Source organism: Dermacentor variabilis, chromosome 1, assembly GCF_050947875.1.
Source record: "Dermacentor variabilis isolate Ectoservices chromosome 1, ASM5094787v1, whole genome shotgun sequence".
NCBI classification, from domain to species: Eukaryota; Metazoa; Arthropoda; class Arachnida; order Ixodida; family Ixodidae; genus Dermacentor; species Dermacentor variabilis.
Genome location: NC_134568.1, coordinates 104764502 through 104777558, shown reverse-complemented (window position 1 = coordinate 104777558; position 13057 = coordinate 104764502). Strand labels below are relative to the sequence as shown.

The 13057-nt window shown below is 49.0% G+C and overlaps 1 protein-coding gene across 2 annotated transcripts in view; it reads right to left on the bottom strand.

Moving 5' to 3' along the window:
• Ddr (discoidin domain-containing receptor 2) overlaps window positions 1-13057 on the bottom strand; it is a 199148-nt gene that overhangs the window by 121221 nt on the left and 64870 nt on the right. For both annotated transcript variants that reach the window (XM_075692122.1, XM_075692131.1), the window contains exon 2: window positions 6659-6858. In XM_075692122.1, coding sequence (XP_075548237.1) covers window positions 6659-6764 — 106 coding nt within the window. In that variant the 5' untranslated portion in view covers window positions 6765-6858. The remainder of the gene's footprint in view (window positions 1-6658; window positions 6859-13057) is intronic.

Genomic DNA, 13057 nt, shown 5'->3' with positions numbered 1-13057 from the left:
CGGCGGGAGTACTTTTATTAAATGGAACACGTCTTTGAAACATTACTTGTCGTATCCCCTCCCTCCCTGCTTTTTTGTGTGTATGTGATTTTCCTTTAGACGTGCCGCACGGAGAAAACCTCTTAATTATTTTAGGAGAACTACGCAATTATAGCAGACTTAACTAACCCGCCACCGACTAGAGGCTTGGCACCTGTATTAGGCAGCGCATCTGACGTAAGATGCCATGCGCGTCACAGTGCGCGCGTATTGCTTCTCACCGAGGAACGGAAACATTGCGAATTCTTCCCGGATGTTGTCGATAGTTGAGGCCACAGGTACTATAGCGCTGCAAGCCTTGAAGCACGTGAATGTGACGTGCAAAGGCGGGGAAGAGAAAGTTACGAAATTATCGAGGCCCATTAATATCTGGGCGAAATTTCTAAATGAAACTTCATGGCAACGAAAAATTAATCAGGTTTTACGAATTGGCGTTTACGTGCACTACTGCATATGAATGATAACGCCGTACAATGTAGCACAACAACAGACAATGCAGCAGGAAAATTATTCACACATCTGCGGTGCTTCAACACAGAGCCCGTATTCTCGCAATCAACAACCTATACTCAGCGGCAGTTGCTCGTTACGTTGAAGGGGTCACAATTGATTTAGTTCAGTTACCGCGACTGCGCTTTGATAGAATTGTCTGCTCGCGTATCTTAGCCGAAATTGAGATGTTAAACAATTGCCCAACACCTAAGTACATGACTTATTGCGCAAATGACGAAAATGTAACGTTAGAACCTGACGATCGTATCACGCGGCGGTACACAGCCAGGTGTGACACCCTGTGCCTGCTAATGCCGCGTGCAGCCGTCATAAACGCTTGATCGTTCGGTCGTCTTAAAAATTATAGAGTTTACTAAAGACTAAAGTTATATACAAAGGCTGCATGTATGGTACACATACACATCATAAGTCAAGCAGCTCTACATGACTCACATCTTCGAGTAAAGATGCTATTTTACAACTTATTCAATAGATGCAGATAGTAGACGAAGTTAGATGCCACGCGGCAGAAATACCTTCGTGCTACTCTGTCATATACCGATGCTATAGACTTCAACGTGTACCACCGTTGAGCGTCAACGCCACGCCGGGCACCTCTATCCGATATAAAACGAAATTTGTTTGTATGTTTGTTTGTTTGTTCGTTCGTTCGGATACCATGGGATGGGCGCATGTGGCTTCATAAGGAAGTTCTCGTGAGTTGACAGCCGCGCGGAGGCAGCCGCTCTTCTCCTTCGAGAAATGGGATCCGCAATGTTGCCACTTCCCTGTTGCTCCAATTAAAATCGCGAGCACGGAGTCTCGCTCGCCGCTATCCTTTTCTCCTCGGTGCCCATCATTCGAAGGCGGCTAGACACCGCGGGACGCGGGCGGCTCGGACCCCGAGGCGGCATTTGTCTGGCGGGGGCTTCCTCAAAATAGACCCCCGCTGAGCGTGTCTAATTGGACGTCGGCTTCGCGCCCCAACGCGAACCACAGAAAGTCCCCGTGGCCGTGCACACTGAGCTTCTTTCTCGGAGGGGATATTTTGCGCCGGCGCGCGCTCCTGAATCACATCTGCCGCGCGAGAAGCGCCGCCTTTCCTTGAAAAAAGGGCCGCGCGGGCTGCAGAAGAAAGAAAATGAGACCTTTCTTGTGCGCCGCCGCTCTTGCGCCGCTACTCGCCACCGCGGCGGTTCCCAACGTCCTCTTTGTGAGACGCGCAATGCAGAAGCGGCAACACGAAAGTTTCCTCGCACCAAGACTGGGGGAAACCCGCAGAAACTGGCGCAAGTTTGTTTGGGGAAGCGAGGCGCCGCGAAGCGCGAATCCGTGGGAAAGAAACCGGGAGCTTGAACGGGCGACCCGCGTTCTGGCAGTACGTGCGCTTAGATTCGCAACCGCAAATGAGTTAAAGCCAATATTAACATCGCAGAGGATCGCGACAAGCAATGTGCGTATGGCGGCCAACAGCGACCTCGGCGGCAAGTGGGCTGCCGAACACACGACTCGCTACACTGCCGCCCTCCATGTGCCGCTTAAATATATTAACACTCTGGCGGCCCACAGTGAAAAGCAGGTGGGCCAGTGTGCGGTGGTACAGGGTGTTGGGATACCGCGTCTCCGTTTGCCTTCGGCGGCAGACGCTGACGTAGGGCTGCCGTCGCCAGCACCAAGCAAAACATGCGCTTTCTCCGAAAGAAAACGCATCGCTTCAGATGTCAATCGCTTCCTTTCAGGCGCGCACGTTGTCCCTAATTTCGCTACAGTATATCCGCACGGGAAGCTTCCTCTTGCCGCCTGCCACGTTAGGTATAGGCATAAAATAATTCACTGCATGGCGAGTTCCGACGGATTACTTTCCTCGCCGTTCGGTTACAATGAGACGGGCGACATGACCGTCGGCATGGTCGGCCGCGATACGAAAGTGGTGCGAGCGCCGTACGGGGCTGGCCGGCGGCCGTTGCCCGTCGGGCGGCAGGCCGGTGCGAGCGATGCGGACGTCGTTTTCTCGAGCACGGTGCTCCTTTGTTGGCGCCTGTCGTCGTCTCCTCTTCGTCGTAGTCGGCGGCGCGGGGCGATACGGGCCGTGCTGATCACGAACATCCGGAGGGACGCTTCCGCCGCCTGCGCCTCTCCAGCTCTTGCCGGCGGCTCCTCCCAGGCCGTCAAAGAGGGGGCGCGCGTCTCCGAAAAAGGCGCGCCGTGCGGCAACACTCGCGTGTCTGTTTGGACGCGCACACGCTTACTCACATCCTGACGTCTCATTGAGCTCCAGAATCGCACTGGGCTTGGCGAGTACGGCCTGCCCGAACCAAACCTACTCCCTTCTTTATGTTTGCCGGTTCTTTTCGATCGAAGCAGACGCCGTGGGGGGTGAACGTCCCGCACACTATGCAGATGAAGAAGCTAGGCCGCCCCTTGCCCCCTCCCTGTAAAGGACGCCGATCCAGTGCCGGGACCAGACAGCCACGCACTCCGCGTCATTAAAACGCTCTCGTCACCAGAGAGCCTGGTGGCACAGTCGGCTGATCAAAATCGCGGTTTCCGGTCCGAGGCGCGGCTCGCATGTGTTATTTAACTTTCTCTTCGAGTCTTCGCGCTGAACCTAATGATTTGTGGCTGGCAGCTGGGGAAGTCCAAGTCGTTACGAGGGCGAAACTCGCAGTATTGACGCCCCGATGGGTACGGGAATAGGGCAAATGCGCCATTTATGGGATACTAAAGAGAACTCGCGTGATTTTTGAAATATATATACTTATACATCGAAGCCGTTGGTGACCTTGTGAGACGTGGAGTTCTAGCGAATACGCAGTCGTGAGGTAACAGGTATGTGCCACATAGGGGCGCTTGGACTCTGCAAAGAGGCATGTGAGCGCTATGTATAAATAGCGTGTGGTAGGAGTTTCCAACCACGCCAAGTCCGTCATGGTCATTATAGATGAAAGTCAAGGAACACATAAATACTCGAACAACATGTCAGAAGCTCGGTCAGTCACCGACCGAGCTTCTTTCGTACTGATTGCTTTTTTTTTTTTTTCTACAAGCTAACCATATATCTGACAGCAGGTGCAGACATGCTTACATGTATTACCCGTGTTTAATGATAGCCAACATCGGACTCTAAGGAATCGGTCGAAGAGAAAAAAACAAAACAAGAAGAACTGTACGGCCTGGTCATGTTAAATGTGACGGTGCTTTCCTCTCATGAAACCGTACCATAATGCAAGGCATAAGTGCGTAGCTAGTTAAGAGTAGTTTTTCGCTCCAATTACAAATAAAAGAAATAAAAGTCCTCCTAACATTGCGGTTACATCTGTAAGCCTACCCACCATTTAAATATGTAGAAGGTAGCCTATAAATTCAATAAATCATCCGAAGTAAATCATCACCTTGTTACCCCGCACGTTGCTATCACGAGTACCGGGTGCTCGAACGCTGGCCAGAGAAGAAATGTATGTAAATTCGTGTGAATATGGGCCTTGTCACCGAATCCCCAGAGCATTTCATTCCTACATAAGATCTGTTGGTGCTCGGCAGGCTGACATCGCTAACAGTACTATATATATATATATTTGCAATTCGAAGGGCCAGCACTCATCCATACAACTCCCGCATACGAACCATATTGTTGTCAGTAGGGGCTCTAGTTCGGACACAGTAAATTGCATTATCTCTAGTCTGTTCAGATTCGCCATTTTGCCATTCCTCAAAAAAAAAAACACCGCGCCTGGGAACCACTGGGACAAGCCAATCGGCGTAGCGGGTTGTTTTGGCGGTGCTCAAATTTCTAGAATAAGTTTGCATTTGGATCCATAGAAACGCAGGACGATCACTACATTGGTCTGGCCTAAGAGCCAAGCATGCCTCGGATTAAGAGGTTGAAGTTTCCTGCTTTTGTGCCTCAGCGACTGCTATGATAAAGGCGAGGTGTCAAGAGCTCGATTCCTGACCGCAGCAGCTTCCTCCCACATGGAAGGCAGAATGCAAAAATGCCCGTATACTTGCGTATAGCTGAACCTTAAAGAAGTTCACGTGATAATTAAGCAGTCCAGCGCCCTCATTATGGCATCTCAAATCGCTCTTGCGTAGTTTTTGGATGTTTAATAGAAATGTTTTTTATACTTACTATTGCTACAACATCAGTAAAAAACAAGCTGACGCGTCCTTTCGAAAGAAGCGCGCTGGCACGCAGCTCTTATATATGCCGTACCTCTCTCATAAATTCGTAATGTCGTAACGTCCCCAGGTCATGAGACTATAAGCAAGAATATATATAGCAGGCCAAGCAGAAGCGATACTATCATAAATCAGTGTTAGGTTGCGGCCGAAAATAAAACACCTCGAGTACGCCTTGGCCCACAAGCACCGGTTGAAATGCCGTTCTCCTCTCGCTTCGCAGAAATCACAACGTGTGGGCGGGCTTTTATAGAACAGCAACTTCTGTTGTTGTAGATCGGTGCCAACAAACGCGTCCACGTACTGTACGTATACGCACACACAGGTGCACTTAAACGGATACACCTGCAGAGGATTGTTTAATTTCGAATCCCCCCAGCGCGTGAGGTCGCTCTATATTTAAATCCACTATATTGGCTGCGGCGAAATCGTGCGTATGCTATTCATCATTGTCGCGCTGACGCGGCTTTCTTCATTTTGCAAGCCACTGGTGCGGGTTGCTTCTCGGTAGAGCGTGGGCAGCCGGCCACCAGTGCTCTTTTCTCACGGGAAGGGGCCGCAGCCGTGGGCCCGATGTCCAAAAAGGCTCAGCCCATGTGTCGTGGTGGCATCTCCCCAGCCCGCAGTGATCCTATCGTCGAGCCTTCCGAGAAGCTAGGCGTCGCACCGTCTTGTATGACGGCAGAAACGGCGCAAACATCAGCCAACTGCCGCTCCGCAGCCGCGGCTGATGATCGCTTCTCGATGCTAACGGACGATAACAAAATGACGCACTGACAGAGCGAGAGGGAGGGCGCTCGTCGGGCAACCTCGTGAGCGACGGCTGAGACGGCGAAGAGGAGGAGGGCTGCTTATACAATTAGCTGCGATCAAGTTTCCAGAGCCTGCTGGAGTTGCACGCATATTGTTGTAATCTCCGCTGTGACTAAGACGCACGGCCTGCGGGGCTTCTTGCACGGCGTCGCACGCGAAAAGGCGGCTGTCACGGGATGAAATTTTAAACCCCCTCCATGCACGACTGCGAGACAGTTGATGTAGGGGACATTTCGCCGCTATACCGGTCGTGTAGATAACGACCTTGGCTGCGCTCAACCGAGCTTCCCAGCGCTTTATAGAAACAATTTATGAATTTTAGCAGTGGACTGCTTGAAGATATGTCCTGTCTGTATTCATGCGGAACCGAAATAGCTCGTGTATACGCTAAATACGCGCTTGATTCTAATAAGTGCAAAATTTATTTTCTCGTGTACCGCAAGAAATTATCCTTTCTTGCTGTAAGCAAGAAGAGAATGAGACAAAGCGTATGGTTCATCTAAGTGTACCTGCTCGTTCACTTCACCAGAAGTAGCGCGCGAATGAGCAGTACGTAACGTTCACATCAAAGGCTCTGGTCGCTTTATCTTTACAAAACATTGGCAGTGATTCCAGACCTTTAGGTACAACTTACTGATACGTCGTAATCTCAAGTAACGAAAATAGTTTGCGCATTATGTTCGCCAAGGTCATTTACAATTAAGTTTGCCCTCTTGATAAACTTAGCTAAGAAACTGTCTTATCCTCCTCGACCTATCGAGGGCCTGAGTATGGAAGCGCAATTGCAAAGATGGAGTAACTCTAGGGAAATGTAGCAAGAGCACGTCGTAATTATGTGTACACGCATTACCGATGGAAGAGGATTAAGGGTTTGGCATAAGGGGAAGTAAATAACCACGTGCGGGCAAACACCCACGCCAGGCCGTGCCTCCGATAACGTGGCCTGGAAAAAAGTTTGCGTGCATGAACCGTTTGCGGACACGTGCAAATGGCGAAGAAATTCGCGAATGAGCGCGTTTAAAGTACGCGGGAGAACCGCATGGAGAAACCTGCGCTGCCCAGCGCACTCGCATGTTTCTGCCACGCGTCTCCCATGGACACGCGTGGAAACCCTCGGCGCTTCGTCCGGGCTTACCCCAGTCGAAGGCCCTGCTCGGCCGGGCCGGTAGCAGCAGGGCGCCGACGCAGAGGGAGAGCAGCCGCAGCAGCGGCCACCGTGCTCGCCGCGGCGACGACGCCATCGCTGTCCCGAACGCACGCGTCAGCCTCGTCGCGGTCGCCTCACGTCATCGGTGGCCGCATGACAAGCAGCGACACTCCATCGCGTGGGGCCTCCTGAAAGAAGAAAAAGAAAGGTTGAGAACAGGTTTCAGCATGCAATTCTTGGCCAATCCCCTAGTGAGGGTATGAGCCAATCTATGAGGTAATCATCATCATCATCATGTTTCAGTATTTGCTCCATGCCCAGAAATGTGCGACCCAGTTTGCTCAGTTCATTAAGAAAGGAAAATAAACATTCATAAAGGAGAGTTCTCCTCATGGACAATGGCAATTACACTAACGGAAAGGTTTCCCCACGTACGAGACGTGATCAATTAAACGTCGTTCGTGTGTCGACGTTAACAAGGGTGAAAAGGTGCATCAGGCAATGCAGTAGTTTTAAAGGGGCATTAAAGAAAAGTATGTACTTAAGCTAGGTTGTCTCATAACTAAGTTAATGGAATGCCACATTGCTGGTATTTACACGCAGTGGAGACAGCGAGACAGAGATCTTGACTCTAATAAGGAACTGGAAATGTTAGCCTGCATGTCTGTGGACTGGCAGGTTATATCGTAAAATTTACAAAGGGAGCTTAACTCTTCGTTTTCTCCGCTAATAATCCAAGTATTTACGCGGAACAAGTGGTGAGATGGTTGCAAAAGAACTAACATTTCCGTCCCCCAGTCAGGCTTTGTTTCCCTCGGTAGTGTTCTTTTAGTGAATATAATATACAATTAAAAAAAAAAAAGAAATAACACTTAAGAGTTCCTTGCAGGAAGTGTGCAAAGACATTCAGACGTGTGTTGTGCTGCTTGAATTGACGGCCTTCTTGAAAATAACTCTGATTTCTTCTCGAATAATTCGACTATCGCGGCTACGACGTCCAGATCGCATTGCAATTGTTGCCACTTCGAGTCGTTCATTACAAGGCCAGATGTATGAAAGTCACATGGGGACAAATCCAACATGCAAAGGAGAATGACGAGAAGCATACTAAATTTCCTAGGTTGATGCATCTTGAAAAACTGTTGCTACATGCAGAGAAGCGTAGTCGTGCGATGGAGTCCCAGGATATTAAATTACGATAAGTAAGCCGGCTCTATTTCACGGCATTGTGCAACTTGCAGTTATCTGCATTGATATTCTTGTCAGCACGCTCCCGTTGTTCCGAAATGAAGTACCACTCGCCTAGCGACCTCATTGAACAGATTCTCAACATCCCCCCCCCCCCTTCCAAGCAGGCTTTCTGTGCTGTCAACACAAAAATAGTCGAGCAGCCGATATAACGAGTGATTGCTCATTCGCACTTCAATCTGCGCGAATTAGGAACAGGTGCAGCGTCGCTTGGCTCGTCGAGCGATCGTGAACGCAATGCTGCTAAGGGGTTCATTTGTCACGCCTCACAGAAAAGGTTTCCTGACTGTTGTTGTTGTTGTAGTCAATAGTGATGATAATTATAAAATGAACAAAAATATAGAACAACTTGTCACCGTATGGTGGCAGCTACTCCTACCTCAGTAGCAATGAATGTGAAAGTAAATGCAGCAACAAATTAAAGACAGTTTAAAGCAGAAATCCGTGGTTACAATTATCCAGTTCACTTCAGCGAGTTAGAATTATATATATATATATATATATATATATATATATATATATATATATATATATATATATATATATGCTGCCTTCGCCGCCAAAAATACAAAAAGAAAAAAAGGAAGAAATAAATTATTGCTCGGCAGCCTGGATAGCGAGAAAACAGTTTGTTGATGATTCGACGAGGCAATTACAAGGGAAACGAAACCGAATCTCTAGAGTTTCCTCTTTTATATTTTTTTATTTATTAACTTTTTTTTCTGAGCCCACTTGTTTCCGTTGACCCGCCGTGGTAGCGCAGTGGCTATAGCGTTGCTCTGCTCAGCTCGAGGTCGCCGCGGGTTTAATCCTGGCCGCGGCGGGCGCATCCCGATGGGGGTGGAATGAAAGAAAAATGCGTCCGTGTACCACGCATTGGTAGCGCGTTAAAGCACTCCAGGCGGTCAAAATTATTCCGGAGCTCTCCACTGCGGCGTGCGTCATAATCAGATCGTTTCCGTTTCCCGACGAAAATTTTCCGATAATGAAAGGCCGCCCCTTTATTGCTCGAGGAGCAAAAGAAAAGCGCAAAACATGAGGACATGTAAAAAAACAAAAAGAAGAAGAAAAAAGAAACCATGCACAAGAGAGAGAGAGAGAGAGAAAGGCAACGGAAAGACAGGGAGGTTAACCAGAGATTACTTCCGGTTAGCTACCCTGTACTGGGGGAGGGGCAAGGGGATGCGATAGATGAGAGAGAGAAGGATTTAAAAAAAGAAAAAAGAAAAAAACTACACACACACGCACGTACACACAAACTGTTTCTGTGGGCACTGTCATATGCGAAGGCGATAAAACACGCCCGGGTCAACCAAAACACAATGATTAAATTGCAGGATTATGCAACTCTTAAGTGACGTTTTCATGTGAAAGTATACAGCGCCGAAAAAAAAATTGCAACTTCCGGCGAAAATTTATCCAGCAGCCAAAGATGGCCGTTGTGGAGCACTCTTCCCTCTGTTTCAGGACACATAGGCGATGGCTGCGATCTGAAGGTGGTGTTCTCAGTCTGAATATCAACGAAAGGCTCGGCACGCAGGCGAAGATCATCGCTCCGCATGCTGATACATAGTAAAGAAACCGTGTCCCGCTCGAGCCGCTCGTCCTGTGCGTCGACATTCTTTTTTTCGCGTGTAACGAGCGTTATCGTTTTCGATTAGCATGTTAAGATAACTCCCGCAGGGCGGCTCGGGTTTCGCACAATTTACGAGCTAATCACCGAACCGCAAGCGGCCCGCACTCGTGACAAGATCACCGCGCATCTATCCGACCTGGTCGTCGTGGGTGATCTCCGTGTACCCCTTTTCTTTTTTCTCCAGTCGGCAAGCAACTTTCATAGAACGCTGGTGGAGTTATAATGCGGCGCCTTCTTGTCTTCTTTACTTCCAACTCGAGTCAGCGCTCGTTTTCTTTCTTTTTCTCTCTCTCCTCATAATCTCTTTCTTACCACTGTGGCACGCTTCGCGTTCTCTGCCGGGGGAAAGCAGCGTTCACTCGTCGCACCCCTGTCTTATCCGCGGATAACACGAGGCGGGGCGCCGGCGGTCGTTTATTATGCGGCTTGAGAAATGCGGGCCCGACTGGAATCCGACGTGTGGGTCCCGGCTAGGCGCTCACTCGCAGGGTGCTGCATCCACGACGTAGCGGAAAGCGAGTGGAAGAGATAGAGGGGGGGTCCGCAGGGAGAGAAGGGGAGGGCGCTTCGACATCGGCAAACTGAGCCGCGCCACCGGGGCCGGCGGCGACTTAGGCCCCGTCGCAGGACAGCCGCCGAAGGCGACTGCGACGGGACGTCCTGCGCGCTGTGGTCCCGGCGATCCCCCTAAATATAGAACTCGAAAAGAAGGGCTCGCGCATCGCGCTGTACATTCGCCCGGCACTGTCGCCATGAGCGTCGCCACCGCCGCTGCTGCTGTGTGGGTGCGACGGACCTTCGGGAGTCCCTCTGAAGTTTCACTTCTTTCTCTAGCCGTTTCGCCTGAATTCTTCTCCTTCTTCTTCTCATTTTCTTTCTTTTATTTTCCGTGGCTCGCCTATAAACATTGGCTCGCCCTCGGCGTCTCCTTCGGCGCACCCATATATCCACGGCGACGTGCACGGATATCTCGAGTGTCAATACCCGGCGGCGCGCTTATGAAAATATCCGAGCGCCAGCCGTCTCTGAGCAGAGATCGCGAGCTCCGACGGGGCTGCTGTGAATGACTTCCTCACCCCGCGCCGCAGAGTGATAGACATGCAGACCGTGCAGGACGAATACGGAGCGAGGGGTTCAGGCGCTCTCCACTGCCTTCCATATCGCGGTCTGGTGCGGTGCTTTTCTGACGGTACGCCGTATATACCTGGAGAGTAACAGAGGAAGATGGCAGTATGGTGACGGCTCGTTTTTTCTTTCCTACTCGTTCTTATTTTCTTTTTCTTCTCCTTTTTTTTCCTTTTGTGCCTGCGCACCGTCTATGAGAACTCGCACATGCTGCCCCTTCACTTTATTGTTGTCAATCGCCCATACGGCCATTCACCTCCGCGAAACATTTGCATGCAACGCTTCACTATAGCGCGCGCTCATTCAGTGCGAGGAAAAGGTCCTTGCTTTCTGCTGTCTGGGCGACTCATTATGTGTAAGCGAAGATACTAACAGTACAACAAAATAATAATAATAGTGGAAAAGCTTTTTTTAATCATTTTTCAGAAGGCCCAAGAGCGTCTATTCTCCATCAATATCTAAATTTATACTCTATTGATGTACATCAATGACAACATTTTACCATTGCATATTACCTGGTTCTTGCATTTCTTTTGTTTGTTTTCTTGTTCTTGTTACAAATAATTGTCTAGCCCCCCCCCCCCCCCCCACATAATACTCCTACATTGAGCCTGTGAGATTTTTGTAAATAAAATAAATAAAACTGTTATCTCGAAAAACAAAAGAAACTACTGAGCTTAAGCAATAACAACACTGGTCAAACATTTTTTTCGATCCTGCAGATGCATGCGAGATCACTGTGCGCCGGTATTCAATAATGTTCAACGGTATTAAAATCTCAGACTTCGTTGCGTCTCAAATGACCTGCGTGGACGTCAAGCCCGTGAAAGCGCTCCAGCAATCAGGAGATTTGGAACGGACATTTGCCCTATATTCTTGTGAATGTCTCCTTCTGTAGTGGGTGTCTATTTGTGCAGTTTCATCACGTTGACGAAAATGCACCAACTATAGCCCGCTAAGACGTCCAAGCGAAGCTCATACTTTGGCAACCTTGACGCGCAGCTACGCAGCGGGCGCGTTATATGCAGTCTCAGGATCATCATCATCATCATCATCAGCCTAGTTACGCCCACTGCAGGGCAAAGGCCTCTCCCATACTTCTCCAACTACCCCGGTCATGTACTAATTGTGGCCATGTTGTCCCTGCAAACGTCTTAATGTCATCCGCCCACCTAACTTTCTGCCGCCCCCTGCTACGCATCCCTTCCCTTGGAATCCAGTCCGTAACCCTTAGTGACCATCGGTTATCTTCCCTCCTCATTACATGTCCGGCCCATGCCCATTTCTTTTTCTTGATTTCAACTAAGATGTCGTTTACCCGCGTTTGTTGCCTCACCCAATCTGCTCTTTTCTTATCCCTTAATGTCACACCCATCATTCTTCTTTCCATAGCTCGTTGCGTCGTCCTCAATTTCAGCAGAACCCTTTTCGTAAGTCTCCAGGTTTCTGCCCCATATGTGAGTACTGGTAACACACAGCTGTTATACACTTTCCTTTTGAGGGATAGTGGCATCCTGCTGTTCATGATTTGAGAATGCCTGCCAAACGCACCCCAGCCCATTCTTATTCTTCTGGTTATTTCAGTCTCATGATCCGGATCCGTGGTCACTACCTGCCCTAAGTAGATGTAGTCCCTTACCCCTTCCAGTGCTTCGCTACCTATCGTAAACTGCTGTTCTCTTCCGAGCCTGTTAAACATTACTTTAGTTTTCTGCAGATTAATTTTCAGACCCACCCTTCTGCTTTGCCTCTCCAGGTCAGTGAGCATGCATTGCAATTGGTCTCCTGAGTTACTAAGCAAGGCAATATCATCAGCGAATCGCAAGTTGCTAAGGTATTCTCCATCAACTTTTATCCCCAATTCTTCCCACTCCAGGCCTCTGAATACCTCCTGTAAACATGCTGTGAATAGCATTGGAGATATCGTATCTCCCTGTCTGACGCCTTTCTTTATAGGGATTTTGTTGCTTTCTTTGTGGAGGACTACGGTGGCTGTAGAGCCGCTATAGATATCTTCCAGTATCTTTACATATGGCTCATCTACACCCTGATTCCGTAATGCCTCCATGACTGCTGAGGTTTCGACTGAATCAAACGCTTTCACGTAATCAATGAAAGCTATATATAACGGTTGGTTATATTCTGCACATTTCTCTATCACTTGATTGATAGTGTGAATATGGTCTATTGTTGAGTAGCCTTTACGGAATCCTGCCTGGTCCTTTGGTTGACAGAAGTCTAAGGTGTTCCTGATTCTATTTGCGATTACCTTAGTAAATACTTTGTAGGCAACGGACAGTAAGCTGATCGGTCTATAATTTTTCAAGTCTTTGGCGTCCCCTTTCTTATGGATTAGGATTATGTTAGCGTTCTTCCAA